At 45.5% G+C, this 16,341-nt stretch overlaps 1 protein-coding gene across 2 annotated transcripts; it reads left to right on the plus strand.

Moving 5' to 3' along the window:
- The first annotated feature begins 799 nt into the window (after nt 1-799).
- On the plus strand, nt 800-7,043 carry FIGNL1 (fidgetin like 1). Of its 2 annotated transcripts, none has more exons than XM_065398945.1 (2): nt 800-916; nt 4,833-7,043. In XM_065398945.1, the coding sequence occupies exon 2, from the start codon at nt 4,836-4,838 to the stop codon at nt 6,903-6,905; it is 2,070 nt and encodes a 689-aa protein (XP_065255017.1). In that variant the 5' UTR covers nt 800-916; nt 4,833-4,835; the 3' UTR covers nt 6,906-7,043. The 2 variants fall into 2 exon arrangements, with proteins under 2 accessions (XP_065255017.1, XP_065255018.1); XM_065398946.1 differs by lacking the exon at nt 800-916 and adding an exon at nt 1,183-1,282.
- The last annotated feature ends 9,298 nt before the right edge of the window (nt 7,044-16,341 follow it).

The following is a 16,341-nucleotide window of genomic DNA, read 5'->3' on the forward strand; positions in this document are numbered from 1 at the left end:
AAACACACACAAAGGCAGCATTGCCCATTCTTGCCATTTCATTGTGAGTCTTAAAATATTTAGGCCCAGCTTCATAAAGGGATTTCAGTTCCTAACTTCCATGGGAGGTCAGGAACTGAAATCCCTTTGTGGATCTGGGAGTTGAGAACTGAAATCCCTTTGTGGATCTGGGTTTGTGGGTTTTCTTGATGCTCCTGCACCTCATGGTTGTGAAGCGTGAAAAGGTGACCTGAGTTAAACAGTAAAGATTCAAAAACTCAGACGGCAAAGAATCCATTTTTAAATAATGATTTTCTAACCCCATTGCACCATGGGGGGCGGAGGGACACTTCTTGATTTTTAAACCTTTGGCTGTTAGCAGTAGGGGGATGGGGACAGCGCACAGAGACCGAGTGGGGCAGGAAGAAGAGCGGGCAATGGGCACGCAGCAGCTGGTGATCAGGGGAGAGGGGGATGTAGAGATGCGCCCGCCGCCCTCCCCGGGGCACCGCCTCCCTGCAGGAAGGGGAGGGGGCTGGCTCCATGGGGAGCAACCCCCCCCCCCGCCCCCGCACGGGCCTCGCGCGCGGAGACGAATTATCCTGATTAAAAAAAAAAAAAAAGCTGCTCTCTCTCGCCCGCCCCCGCCCTCAACACACAAGCTGAGCCCGCCACGAGTGGCGCCTGTTCGGTATCCGCCCCCCGGCACGGATCCTGCTCCTATTGGAAGGCAGCGCTGTTGCCACGACGAATGGGCGCGCCATCACGGCCGGGCTTTCTGCGGGGTATCCCAGACCCGGTGACGGCGGCGCGCGCTCACTTGCCCGCGTCTTTTTCTACCTCTCCCTCCTCCCCCCGGATTCTGATTGGCTGCGCCTCTCCCCTCCATTGCCCCTTCGCGCTCTCTGACTCTGAACTGGTTGGTTGACTGGCTAAGGTAGGGCGGCATTGGAGCCCGCGAGACGAGAGTGGAACGCGCGGGGGAGACGGTTCGTAGTCGCGTGGGGCGAATGTTTCTGGGAGACGCGCGGCCCCAGGAGGTTACTGACACCGATCCCCGCCCCTCAGCCGCGCCCGCGCGGAGTCTGCTGCGCGCGCTCCAAGTCCGCCCGAGAGCGCTCTGACGCGGCGGGCCCCAGTGCCCTGCGCTGCGCCCTGGAACCTTGTTGCAGGGGTTGTGACCTCGGGGGGAGGCGGGCAGAGTGGGCTGAAACGTGCTACCCCAGCCCCTTAGTTCAATCGGTTCAACCCCTGCCCCGTGAGTACACGCCGATACCGGTGGGAAGCTGTTTGGATTGCACAGGTGAGACCAGCCAGCAGCTCCCCAAGGGAAATACATATGCAATAGATAAGGGTGCCAGGGCCGGATTAACTTTTTGTGGGCTCGGTGCCAAATAGATTTGTGGGCCCCCAGGGGGCGGGGGGCAATGAGGCACAGTGCGGCGAGTGCAGACCCCCTCCGTGCAGCCTAGCAGGAGGGCACTGTTTACAAACCTGCAGCTGCCAGACGCACACCAGCCTGCCCAGCCCTGTGCTGCCAGCATGCCCCTTCCCCTTGAGGGTGGGCCTACACCACAGCACTCCACCCTTATGCCCAATGCCCCTTTGCAGAGAGACCTCCACCACAGATCTCTATGCCCAGCCCCCCCCAGATCTCCCCTGCTGGCCTCCCGCCATAACTGCACAGAACCCTGCACACCACACTGTTTGCCCAGCGCCCATAGACTGCCCCCCCTGCCCACCACCTTCCTCACAGTCTCACCATCACAGCTGCACAGCACCCCATATTCCTGAGGGGATTCTGCACCAAAAAATTAATTCTATGCACAATATTTTAAAATGGGAGCACATGGCAGTGGGGAGCACAGGCCACTGGTTGCATGGAGGTGGGAGATTACCCTGCAGCCTCCCCGCCTCCACCCTGGGACAGGGACTCAGCAGTGAGGCAGCACCCGACACTGACACAGTGCAAGGGCCAGGCCTGCCCCACAAACACCCTGGGGCCCTGCTCCCCTGTGCCAGGCGCACCAGGTATGGGTGAGCAGACTCAGCTCAGTAGCAGGATTCAAGTGCAGAGGGACTTAGTGTCGGGGGATCCAGGTGGGGGTATGAGAGTTCTCTGTGGGGCAATCTAGGTGTGGGTGGCTCAGTGGGATATCTGGATGCACAGAAGCTCATTGGGGGGTTCCAGGTGCAGGGGCAATGGGATTCTGCAGGGGATCCAGGTGAAGGTGTTTGGGTCTCAGCGGGGGGGGGGAGGTCTAGGCGCAGGGGAGGTGCGGTTCATTTGGGTGGGGGTCCAGGTGCAGGTGGTTGGGACTTTGGGGAGGGTGTCTGGAGGGTACTCATCGGGGTGGTACAGATGCAGGGGAGGTGGGGCTTGTCAGGGTGAGGGTTCGATGGGCCTGCTTAACAGAGGAGCCCCAGCTTCTGCCAAGGGGATGCCGCATGCTGGGCTTCAGCTTCCCCCCGCCCCAGCTTCCCCCATCCTCTTCTCTTCCCCATCATGATCCTATACACCTTCCCCACCGCTCCATCTCCTCCCCAGGCTTGGGGGGCAGGAGCGAAGCGGGTTGGGGCCGGGTAGCTCCACTTCCTACCGCACGGGGCGGCGGGAAGTGTAATGACCCGGCCCCAGCCCGCTCCGCTGTGCTCCCCTGGCTCCCAGACTTTGGAGGAGGGGGAACCGCCCCCCAGCACTCACCGGCGGCGCGGCTGGGAACCGGCGGAGCAGGCTGGGGCCGGGTCGCTCCACTTCCCGCCACCCGGTGAGTGCAGAGTGGGCCCGACTCCTGCTGCAGTCCCCCAGGATGCGTAACTCAGGGGAGGGAGCTTGGGGGGGAAGAGGCGGAGTTGGGAGCAGGGCTAGGAAGAGGTGAAGCAGGGGCAGGGGTAGCTTTCCTGGCCGGATTAGCTGGCCGGGGGATCGGGCTAGCCGGGGCCCCTTCTGACTCTGGGTGTGGCGCCATGGTAAACTTGGTACTGAAGGGTGCATCAGGGCCCTGAGCTTAGTGCCCCCATATCTAACTGGGGTGAAATGGGAAGAGGTGGGGCCCAGCCCACATGATTTACCAGGGCCCCAAATTTCTTCCTCTGGGCCTTTCTATGGGTGTAGACCGCATGCACCTGGCAATAACTGAATTTACAATATGAATTTCCACCACTGAACTACAGACACACTGCTTGTAACGTATTGCACTTTATGAAATGTTCCTGAAATGTGTATTTATTTAGTAAAAAGTATCTGATATGTGTAATCTGACCTACTAGTGGCATCATGTCTCTAAATGTGCTGTTTGTTCTGTTAGGCATAGGAAGCAAATTGCTTGCAGCTTATTTTAAGTAATCTAGTTATATTTGTGAATTATGTTGTTTGCGATGTGTATCAACAATGTTCTAATCTCATTTATATTGTAAGTTTAAGAGCGTTGTATGGGCTTTACCCTGAAAGATTATTATAAAAATTGCATTGTGGGATTCCATATTCATTGTGTCTCACTGATTTCTAATGTGGATGTGCTGGGTTTGCAAATAAAAATGTTTGATTCCCCCCCGCCCCCAAATGGCACGTTTTCAAACTCAGGCTAGGATGTGAGACTCAGGTTGGACTATTTCCATCTTGTGTATCATTACCAGTGACTCAGGTTCTGGAGCCCAGATTAAATGCTCAGTTATAAGCATGCTGAATTTCTACTCCACAGTCATTGATTTAAATTTACTGAAAGTCACAATGTACTCTGAGGCCAAAGACCTAGACCTGATCAATTTGAAACTATAACAGATTGAAACAAATATAGTTCGTGGGGAGACTGAAGGACTGGAATTACTGGAGAAGAGGGTTGATTGGTGCAGGATAAGAGCTCTTTATAAAGTCTTTTGAGATAATTATGGATTTCCCAAACTGAGCACGCACATGTGCCTGTACTGATACCATTAAGTCTAGGCTTTACCAAAATTAGCATTGCATGTGCCTGATAGGCACACTTCAAAGAGACGATAACTTTGAAAGTCAATCTGATACAATGTATGTATATATATTTTTCCAAATTTAGTGAAAGGCTCATTCCAGGCCATATTTTATCTTTCATACTTCAGCCACTTTTACAGTAGCTCTGTAAAAAGAAGTGCATCCTCAATTTTAATTTAAAAAAATAGCTGAAGGGATTTCTAAAGCTAAAAAGTTCACTGGCGGACAGAAACAAAGCAGTGGCAAGTTTTAATCTGAAAAGGTGAATTATTGGAAAGTACTCTAGTATTTGCTATCAAGTACCACATGCTCTTAATTTTCATTTTTAAAAAAAATCACAAAAACCCTACACTAAACTCTGCCCTGCGCTTTCCAGTCTCTTCCCTCTTCCTCAGCCCACAAACTTTATGTATTTTCGTCATTTCCACTAGTGTCATAGTAACAGATTCTTCATTCTGACAACTAAATACTTGTCTTAAGTAATACTCTATAGACTTCTCTCCAATAAGGGTTAACCATTGCTGACTTGTGTTTAGCTAATCCACCTCATCTGGCCAGCTGTTACCCTGCAGTTCTCCTCTTAACCCCGTTCCCAGGGAGACCTGTTATAAGGAGCAGTCTGCAAGGAGAGAGAGAAAAGCCTGGATCCTAATAGTTTTATGCCATAAATGTTGTTGTTTTGTAGGAATGGTAAAGTATGCAGCCCAGCTAAGTGTCATATAGAGTCTGCTGGCTATCACTCTGACTTAAAATAGTTAGCAGTTAATTAACTATACATTTATGAATTTAGAAGGGAGAAGGTAGCAAAAATATAATTAAGTAGTTACTGAAATTAACTTTTTTCTTTGTAACTTAATGCTAAATCTTTCTGTTTGTTTTATCATAGATCATGCAGACACCTGTCTCTAGTGCTGTACACCTGAGTGAATGGCAGAAGAATTACTTTGCTATTACCTCTGACACCTGTACACCAGGACAGAAGGCAGATGGATACCGTGCACAGATTCTGCACATTCAGTATGCATGGGCAAACTCTGAGATCTCCCAGGTCTGTGCTACCAACCTGTTCAAAAAATATGCAGAGAAATACTCTGCCATTATTGACTCTGACAACGCAGAGACTGGCTTGAATAACTATGCTGAAAACATTTTGACTTTGGCAAGATGTCAGCAAAATGACAGTGACAAGTGGCAGTCCTCCTTGACAACAAGTAATGTGTTTGAATTAAAGAGTGTTCAAGAGTTGATGCAAGCTGGCAAAAAGTTCCAAAGCTCTCTGATGGCACCAGCAGATGCCTTTGTGGTAGTTGATAAGGAGGTCAGTGCCTCTGTTACTCCAGGTCTGCCTAAACTCAATGTGTGCAGCAGTGCTGTAGATACTGACCTCTGGGCTAGCTCATCAAAATGTATAAGTCAGGGACCAGATATTCTTGAGAGTCTCTCATCTTTGAAATGTCTTCAAAGTAGTGTGCCTTCTGTGACCAAAACTACAGATATACTTCCTGCCTCCTCTGCCTCTTTAAATGAACTGCCTAATACAGGTTTCTATGCAAGTCCATTATCTGGAAACAACAAAGCAGCAAGTAGCAGTTCTGTGAAACCCCCAAGTCATTTTGAGATTGGACAGAATTTGTCTTTTTCTAATCACTCCTCTCTTCCGGCAGGGTCTGGAAATCCAGGAAAAAGGAAAACATTTTATAGCTCCAGTGATGAAAGCAACAGTACAAGTTCCAGCCTTGCTTCTTCCAAGCCCTCCATTAGTACAGAAACCAAGAACTTTGTAGGGAGTGGAAATGGGAGTGAAGAGAGCAATGGTTTTAAAACCGCAAAAGAACAGCTCTGGGTAGACCAGCAAAAGAAATACCACAATCAGCCTCAACGCACACCAGTCTCATCCTATGGTGGCATTAAAAAATCTTTGGGAGCTGGAAGGTCTCGGGGTCCATTTGGAAAATTTGTCCCTCCAGTGCCAAGACAAGATGGGAATGAAAATGGAGGACCGCAGTATAAACCTTATGGCGCTGGACCAACAGAGTCTTCATTTCCAGTGGATGAACGTTTGAAGAACATAGAACCAAAAATGATTGAACTTATTATGCACGAGATCATGGACCATGGACCTCCAGTGAACTGGGATGACATTGCTGGAGTAGACTTTGCTAAAGCAACTATAAAGGAGATAGTAGTCTGGCCTATGCTGAGACCAGACATCTTTACAGGGTTACGTGGTCCTCCCAAAGGAATTCTTCTCTTTGGCCCTCCTGGGACAGGTAAGACTCTTATAGGCAAGTGCATTGCGTGTCAATCAGGAGCTACTTTTTTTAGCATCAGTGCCTCTTCACTGACCTCCAAGTGGGTAGGTGAGGGGGAAAAGATGGTCCGTGCACTGTTCACTGTGGCACGATGTCAGCAGCCAGCTGTGATTTTCATTGATGAAATCGATTCTCTCTTGTCTCAGCGTGGAGATGGGGAACACGAATCTTCTAGAAGAATAAAAACTGAATTTTTAGTCCAGTTGGATGGAGCAACAACCTCGTCTGAAGACCGTATTCTAGTGGTGGGAGCAACAAATCGGCCGCAAGAAATTGATGAGGCTGCCCGAAGAAGACTGGTAAAAAGGCTGTACATCCCTCTTCCTGAAGCTTCAGCTAGGAAGCAGATTGTAACTCGTCTGATGTCAAAGGAGCACTGCTGTCTAAGAGAAGAGGAAGTTGAGCTCATAGTTAAAAAATCTGATGGATTTTCTGGGGCAGACATGACACAGCTCTGTCGAGAAGCTTCTTTAGGTCCTATCCGTAGCCTTCAGTCCATGGACATAGCAACCATCACACCCGAACAAGTTCGGCCTATTTCTTTTCTTGACTTTGACAATGCTTTCAAAACTGTGCGACCCAGTGTGTCTTCAAAGGATCTGGAACTATATGAAAACTGGAACCAAACATTTGGCTGTGGAAGATAACTGCATCTAAATTGTCATGCAGAAGTTTCTTTCTCTCTCTCTGTCTCACACATTCACACATTAAGATCAGTGGTCATTTATAATCAAGTTTATTTTTGTTTATAATAATTCTTTGTAATAAAGCTATTTTAATAAATGTGATGACATTCATTACTGGATTGTATGCTGCTTCCTTGCCCTGAGTTCTGAAAATGAAATGCACTTCAGTGCAGAGAGTTTGCAGTAGGCTCTCAACCAGAGGATGTTGAGAAGGCCAAGACAATAACAGGGTTCAAAAAAGAACTAGATAAATTCATGGAGGATAGGTCCATCAATGGCTATTAGCCAGGATGGGCAGGGATGGTGTCCTTAGCCTCTGTTTGCCAGAAGGTGGAAATGGGCAACGGGATGGATCACTTGATGATTACCTGTTCTGTTCATTCCCTCTGGGGCACCTGGCATTGGCCACTGTCGGAAGACAGGATACTGGGATAGATGGACCTTTGGTCTGATCCAGTATGGCCATTCTTATTGCATTTAACCTCCACAATTATTGGGAAGAGCAACCCACCCACATCAACCAATGGAGAGCACCCACAAAACAAAAAAGACCCCAATATTATTTCTGTACAATACTAATGATTGTTCTTGTTAATAATCTTATGCAGTACAGTATGCAAATCTGAGATACTGGACATACATGCTTTAACCGTACAAATGGTAATTTATGATGTTCATAAAGTAGTTTGTTAAGTAACCATTCAAATACATTACAAAACAGTTTTCTCTGGTTCTGAGTCCTAAACAGTTGCAGTAGTTCAGATCTTGCACCCATGCAGAATAACTTTGAAGTGAGGACTTGTGCAAGTATGGGGTCCATATTAGCAGATCATTTGTAGGATTTCATCATAGTAACCAGAAGAATTCTGATATAATATACTTTGTGGTCATTGAACACAAAGGGGGTATTATTCTCATGTTTTGGTATGCTTTATTACACACGTGCTGTCTCCTAGTAAAAGGTATCAATTGGAATTAAAAAAAAAAAAAGCAATACTGGTAAATACTGATTTTAAAAAGGAGCGTTTCTCTTGCATAGCCTGTGATTAACTATAATATCTGTATTTAATGTTTACAGTATCTCTCTGATTTATCTTCATTTGTTTTGGTGTGAGTTTAATTTTAAGATACAAATTACATTTAATTCCTTTGTTAAAACAAAGTTCTTCAAACTGAGTTTTTCTTCTACATCAGTGTGATAGTAGAAATTCTCTAAATATGGATAAATTACTGGTGATGCTTGGGTAAATTTTTAACGCCAACCTGGGAACTTAATTATGCAGGGGTATGAGACTAAAGAAAACATTGAGTTCAGAATAATTTTGAGTGGTTTTTTGTTTTTGTTTTTTTGTTTGTTTTTTTAAGTTTCTTAAGGCGTGACTACACTTAAAACACTATAGCAGCACAGCTGCACCACTGTAGCACTTCAGGGTAGATAAGTGATCTCCAACCTTTTTATGCCCAAGATCACTTTTTGAATCTAAGGGCAACCCTCACTCTCCCCCACCCTCACTCACTTTCACCAGGCAGGGGGTTGGCATTTGGGAAGGGGTGCAGGCTCTGGGCTGAGGCTGAGGGGTTGGCAGTGTGGGAGGGGGCTCTGGGCTGAGCCTGGGGCAGGGGATTGGGGTGCAGGAGGGGGTGCAGGGTGCGGGCTCTGGAAAGGGGCTCCAGGCTGGGGCACAGTGTTGGGGTGCAGGAGGAGGTACGTGGTGCTGGCTCTGGGAGGGAGGTAAGGCCTGGGACTTGGGGTGCAAGAGGGGATTCAGGGTGCAGAAGGGGGTTTGGGGTGCTGGCTCTGGGAGGGTGCTGAGGGTTTGGGGTGCAGGAGGGGGTATGGGATCCTGGCTCCAGAGGGGGCTCAGGGATGAGGGTTGGGGTGCGCCCTCCCCCTGGGCACCACTTACCTCCAGCTGCTCCCGGTCAGTGGTGGCTGCAGCAAGGCTAAGGTAGGCTCCCTGCCTACCCCGGCCCCACACCGCTCCCGGGGTGGGGGTGGCACATGGCTCTGCGCGCTGCCCCTCTCTGCAAGCACCGCCCTCGCAGCTCTCCCGGCCAATGTAAGCTGCGGGCACAGTGCTTGCAGGCAGGAGCAGTGTGCAGGGAGCCCCCTACCCCTCTGGGCCGTGGGGCTGTGCTGGCCGCTTTAGGGAGTGGTGTGGAGCCAGGGTAGGCAGGGAGTCTGCCTTAGTTGCAGCCACACTACGCTGGAGATCGCAATCGACTGGGAGATCCTCTACGATCAACCTACACCAATGGTAGGGATTCTCTCATCGATGTCGATAATCCAATTCCCCGAGAGGCGGGAGTCTGGTTGACAGAAGAATTCTTCCCTCTACCTAGCATTGTGTACATGGGGACTTCGGTTGGCTTAACTATGCCACTCGGGTGTGGATTTTTCACACCCTTGATCGACGTAGTTAAAAACTTAATTTTCTAGTGTAGACCAGACCTAAGAATCACTATTGAGTGAAACATTAAAAATAGTTTAGAGAACTTACTGTTTGAGATTTTTTTTATGCAGATGTGTACATAATTATAGTATTCTAAGACGTATTCATAGATCTACATCATTTTAAAAATACATTTTAAATCATTTCAAAATGCTCATGGTCAGTTACGTATACTTCTGATAAATATGCTTCCGAATGTATTTTTGTTGCTGACAAAATATGAAGAGTCTATTATTGTTTGGATGAAGGAGTCAGAAGGTTCTTCATGCAGACCTTCTCTGCCACTTTTTAGCATGCTGAATAAGAGAGGTGATAGAAAGATGTTCCACATATAGCATTTTGTTAGTTTAAAAAAATCATACCTATTTGCCTTGCTATGTCACACCAACTCCTTTTTGTCCTAAGCTGAGAGTTCCCTTTCTGAAATATTACAGCTTCAACAGTGGGCTGAGGCTAGAGCAGGGGTCGGCAACGTTCGGCACGCGGCTCACCAGGGTAAGCACCCTGGCGGGCCGGGCCAGTTTATTTACCTGCTGACGCGGCAGGTTCGGCCGATTGCGGCCCCCACCGGCCGCGGTTCGCCGTCCCGGGCCAATGGGGGCGTCGAGAAGCCGTGGCCAGCACATCGCTCGCCCGCGCCGCTTCTCGCCGCCCCCATTGGCCCGGGACGGCGAACCGCGGCCAGTGGGGGCCGCGATCGGCCGAACCTGCCGCGTCAGCAGGTAAATAAACTGGCCCGGCCCGCCAGGGTGCTTACTCTGGCGAGCCGCGTGCCGAACGTTGCCGACCCCTGGGCTAGAGGAATACTGAATATATGGACTGAAATTTTTCCCATGTATACATTCGCTTTATTGCAGAAGTTCCCAAACTTTCTGTTAGTGTGGACCACATGGAAAAGTAATAGAGCATTTTAATGTGTTTTGACTGTCTTTTCATGAATTTAGCAGCTGGAAATAAAGAATAGCCAGTATTGTGTGATCAGCTAACAATCTGTAGACCAAAGTTGAAGACCTCTGCTCTATCATATTTAACAAGGATTTCCATTTCCCAAGAGTTAGTATAGACCAGTGGTTCTCAAAGCCAGTCCACCACTTGTTCAGGGAAAGCCCCTGGCAGGCCGGGCTGGTTTGTTTACCTGCCGCTTCCGCAGGTTCGGCCAATCGTGGCTCCCACTGGCCGCGGTTCGCTGCTACAGGCCACTGGGGGCTGCGGGAAGCGGCGCGGGCCAAGGGATGTGCTGGCCGCCCTTCCCGCAGTCCCCATTGGCCTGGAGCGGCGAACTGCAGCCAGTGGGAGCTGCGATCGGCCGAACCTGTGGACGTGGCAGGTAAACAAACTGGCCCGGCCCGCCAGGGGCTTTCCCTGAACAAGTGGCTGACCGGCTTTGAAAACCACTGGTCTAGACAACCAAATTTGAACTCATCTTTTAAAAAAAAAAAAAAAAAAAAAAAAATTAGTGTCTCTCTATATATCACACATTTAACAAAGCTGCCAGGAGAGGACCTCCTCATGCCCAAGCATCTGCTCATTTGCCCTGTTTAGCAAAGAATTTCCATTCTGTTGTGGAGGAAAAGTAAATGGAAGCAATCATGGTCCTTTTCAAGTGCCTGTATGTTACTTGCTGAAACAAATATGGAAAGGTATTTTCTGAATTTGTGTCATTTTGAACATTTATAAAACTTCTAAAAAAGTCTGAATCGAGAAAACTGTAGTTGTATTTTAATGTTCTTTTTAATTTATTAAGCATAAATGCCCTTTTTAATATTATTTTTAAATTACTTCAATGTGGCTCTTCCTATCCCACTGAAATAACACACATCATGCAGCAGTAGCTGTGGGTTTTTGGTGGAACAGCTGTGTAAATGGCTTCATAAAAGTTTCATTGCTTTTTTGTGTGCATACAGAACTTATGCCCTGCATAAGACTAGTCTTGGGTTTTGTAATTTTTTCATAATAGGGAGGAAGAGATGTATACATTACATTATTTAACTATTTGATTTTTGTATACTTCATGTTTTAGAGCAAGGCAGAACATTGTCTAACTTAACAGTTATCAACTAAGTAATAAGAAAATTGCACAAGACAGAAGAAGCATTGTAATATTTAACACTGATTGACTAACTTAGTTAATTCTTTTTCTATAGCTAATTCTAAACTTGAATGAATGTATTCTGTCTCCATGAGATTAACCCATTTAAGTTTTTGAAAATACAGTCTGCCACAATGACAACTTTGAGAAGATCATTGCAATATTAAAGTCTCCCAGTTGTCTCCTGATAATTATGTGATTTAACAGAAGGGTCAAGAAGGTAGCATGGTTGTGCTACATAGATTTCATCTTAAAAAACTGGATTTGCTAGTGTGCCCTTCTTGTGTGTCATGGAACAGGGTTAAAATCCTCAAAATAAATTAGTGTGGGTGTAGAGGTTGGCACAGCACTGCAGATTTTTTTGTGTCAGCTAACCAAATTTCTGTACTGTCTTGTCTTGGAGTTGCTATGATGAATTGTCCATGTGAATGAAGACTTCTAGGTTAGCTGGAGCTCTGAAGGCTGCCCTTCACAGCTGTCATTGTCCCACATGGTGTCTGACTCAATGAATAAAAGTGTCCACCCTGTCGGATGGGATTGGAAATGAGTTACTCGTGTCATGGTTCATTCATTTTTTCCTGCAGTTCAAGATTGGGATCAGCCTTTTGAAAGGAGCATATTGTGAGATCTCGCCAATATATATCTTTATCACAGTATCTAGCCATACAGTATAAGCATAGTATCTTCTGGCTTGTGTATCTCAGGAAATAGTAAGGATAAAGTACACTCTCCCTCACACATACTGCTTTATCTCCATCAGCCAAAGAGTTGCTCTAAATGAATGGCTTTATGGTGTGGTCCAGTCCCATCAATATTTGTACCAACTGTTTAAAGAGTATAGAACTAAAAGTGTACTGGTGCATGCTGGAATTTGCAAAGAAGACACCCAACTCCAGTTAAAATGCCTTGAAAATCCCTTCCTTAAATTAATATTGGAATAGTGATATATGCATAAGACAAGATCTGTGCCCCCAAAGAGTTCAAACGCAAATTTAAACATATACTGTAGAACCTCATTATTTCACACTGACTGGGAGGTTCATTGAAAAGGTTTACGAATTAGTAACTAAACAAACTATATTTTGTTCATTTCAAGTTATTTATACTGATAATTATGCTGTATGTTTTATGTTTTTACAATTATGGTAATAGGTATACTAGTAAAATGTAGATATTTTGTGATGTTACAAAGTTTTTAGTAAAAAGACCAAGGCTCTGCTATTAAACCTTTGCTGGGATCAAAGATTTATATAAAAAATGTTTATGATAACATAGTGAGTAAATTGCTCCACACATTTACTGATGCTCAGTGGGTGATTACCATGACGGTGCCATTATTTTTCACATTTTTTACCTATATATTTTGGACACTTGTGAACCAAAACAAGGTAGAAACACATCAAGAGATGCAAATATTCTTTATGCTTTAGAATGCAGAATGCATCGTATTGCTCAACAGTCTTGAAGAAGCCTTGTATGAGACAAAATGTTAGCAGTGTACGTAGGGTGACCAGATGTCCCAATTTTATAGGGACAGTCCAGATTTTTGGGTCTTTTTCTTATATAGGCTCCTATTACCCCTCTACCCCGTCCCGATTTTTCACATTTGCTGTCTGGTTACCCTAACTGTATGGAAATGCACCACTGCTGATTTGTTTTTGGCCAGCATGTGCGTTGACATGGTGAAAAGGAGCGTTAGATAATTTTGATTGCTTTCACTCTTTCATAAAGATGCAACTAATTTCCATATTTGTCCCACCCTCTTATAAAAATCTAGATGGGCTACTGACAACATTAGACACTTTGAAACTAGGGGGCGAGTAGACATAGCCCCATATGTATTTCGTGATCTACTGTTACTATGCCACCTAAAATGAAAGATTAAGCTACTAGTAACATAATTTCTTTCACAAAATACAGAAAATTGCAACAAAGTAGGGCATGATTGCAATTTAAGGGAAATGGTGCAGATAAATCCACTTTAATAGATCTGTTTCGTAGATGTAGAAACCTTAGTACTCATTTATTCCTTTTGGCTGGCTGACCTCAGTGAGAAGAAATGCAGGACTCTTCTGGTTTGTGGTTCAGTAGCGTTAGGTGTGCAGTCTTTTTATTTTTCCTAAATTGAAGTAAATGATTTCCACAGTCTTGGAAAGGTGAGGTTGTCAATAATTAAGGCGATTCAGAAATATTTTCATTTTCTCAGTGTATTTCTCATGTTTGAGTTAAACTAAATTGTCTCGGTATTCTGAGATCCTGGGCTTTATTTTCATTTAGAGGAATCTACACCAACTAGTAAATGGAGAAAGCTGATGGAGCAAGAATGATCACTATGATTTAATTGCAGTGGGAGGAAAAATTGAAGCTGGGCTTGGACCATCGGTAAGAGTAATATTCAAATGAGACATATTTGTTTTTAATCAAAATCATGGGAGTGTTCACAAACCAACATTTTTGTTTTTGAAAATATTTTTATATAAAATGTTTGTTTCCTGCAGTTTTGATAATCCTGTAGTTTCCCAGGGAGTTCTGTGGTTGGTTGTTTAGTGTAGCCTATAGGGCTTCCTCTCAACCCCAATAAATATATATGTATGCATACTAATAATGGAATCCTCTGACCTTCTGCAATTGTGGAAGTCTTTTTCAGTGTGAGCTGAACAATATGAAAAGGATTTAATGCTCAATTTTTGTAACACTTTAAAAACAAGACTTTATAAATGATAGTTTCTTAACTAAATGGACTTTTCTTTCTTCGTGTGACTAGTGCTTATTAAAAGAATGTTAGCCTGATAGTGCTGGAGACTGAATTCCTTTATTTATCCAGAGAACAGATACAGCATGTGTAGTGGCACTGCAAGCTTCCACCAGGCTGCTACTTGTGTCTCAACCCTGACCTTGAGGGATGTTTTTCTTAGTCTTTCTTTCCTCATCCATATATGGCAGTTTTGTCGCTTTTGCTTTTTATTCTCCTGCAAGTTTTTTCCATGTTATTTTTTTAATCATTCCTGTGGATCCTGCAAAAATGTATTTACCTCAGGGACTTATCTAATAATACATTATTTCAGCAAATGGGCCTATGCTTTGGCGTGTCCCTGTGCTTTGGTGGGGAAGCAGTTACAGGGAGCAGGAGAGCAACAGGACCATGCTGGAGCTCATGGGATGATTTGTGACAAGGGCAGTCCAGGAACATAGTGGATAATGGGGGTGGGTGGGGAGAGTGCGCTTTGGACTGCTGTTTGCATGCACACACCCCAACTCTCATTCAGACTCCAGGTGACCAATTTAGTTCCATGTTACTCAGGCTTCTGAAACAAAGTTCTCCTTTTTATTGTTCATCCTTTATTCCGTGCCCAGTAATGTCCTACGTATGTTACCATGGTTAAGAGGAATGTGATCTCCTTTCCTGTAGAACCCTGATCCAGCAGAGATGGTTGTCTGAGCTGGTGCAGCAGCCCCTCTTCAGGCATAGCATAGATTCTTTGTCAGGCTGAAAAAAACAGCTCAAGAGAGGGGTTTGAAGCTCTGTTCCTGGCCCACATGCAGCCAACACCCTCCACTTCTCTGTATCTATTCCCACCTTTACATGTAAAAGGCTGGGGGAGAGAGTGAGTGTTGCAGATGGGGCGGGGGGGGGGGGGAGGCAGAGCTGCACAAGCTGCTCCTCATCTGGCTTCTTCTGTGATGAGGAATCTGCTTTTAGTCTGAGAGAGGGCTGCCTCGTCATCTTTGATGGGTTGGGTTACTAGAGGAAAGGGGAACACCTTCCCATCCACCATGTGGATGTGAACAGAGTCGTTAACTGGGTGTATGGGGAGTGGGTATCAGTAAAGAGGAGCATTCAGTTAGGCAATCCTGAATTGGGATCAAGATGTCTGGCTTACCCTATTCTCTCCACATTGGTTTTCTGTGCCCATAAACTGTCCACTGATGTGGGGAGGTATCTTTATTCACTAGAGAGCTGAGTGTTTGTGGACATTGACAAAGACAATAGATTTGGAATAACTCCTTGCACTGTGAAGTGTTTTCAAACATACCACACATTCCTTTGGATACCCGCATATGTGGGCACAGTCAGACAACTGTCAAAACAGGAAATACAGCCTAAGTGCCTGGCACATTCTGGGGACAGAATGTGAGACCTGACGCTTTGTCCTAGGCCAGAGTCCTGTGGGAAGAAGCCACACAGAACCCAAAAATAACAGGAGTACTTGTGGCACCTTAGAGACTAACAAATTTATTAGAGCATAAGCTTTCGTGGGCTACATTTTCCTCAGTCTGTGTCATCAGTGGAGAACTCCAGAGTTGAATGTGTCCAGCTCTGAGAACAGCAAAACTAATTGACTTTTTTAAGTTTCTTTTTAGATTTCCTTGTAACTCAAGAGGAGCCGGACACAGCCACCCCAATGCCAAGTCAGCAGAGGGACAGCTCTGCTGTGAAAGAATTTCTGAATAATTGTAAAATACAAATTTTTCAGGGAGAGATTGCAAAACTCCTGTCAACTTCACAACATTGCAACTGACAAATCCTGCAGGGTTTATTCGGACTTTATTTTGGGTTAAAATGTAAAGGTAAAATTATTTTATATTAGGGTTTAGCTTTTAGTTCTGGACTAATGGGGTAGTATCTATAATTTTTTTATTATATTTACTGTCACTATTAAAAATATGCCTTTCTTTTTACCCAGTGCAGCCAAAAGCAAGGAGTTTGGCTTGTAAACCAGGGCTGCCTTTCCACTGAAACCTGTTAAACCAAATATGACATCTTCAATACGATTTTCTAAGTCTTTTAGTTTTAATTGATAACTCCTATGCCCAACTTCTCACAGATGAGCAAGTTTTAGGAGTCTGTTCCTCC

Source organism: Emys orbicularis, chromosome 2 (assembly GCF_028017835.1).
Source record: "Emys orbicularis isolate rEmyOrb1 chromosome 2, rEmyOrb1.hap1, whole genome shotgun sequence".
Lineage (NCBI taxonomy): Eukaryota > Metazoa > Chordata > Testudines > Emydidae > Emys > Emys orbicularis.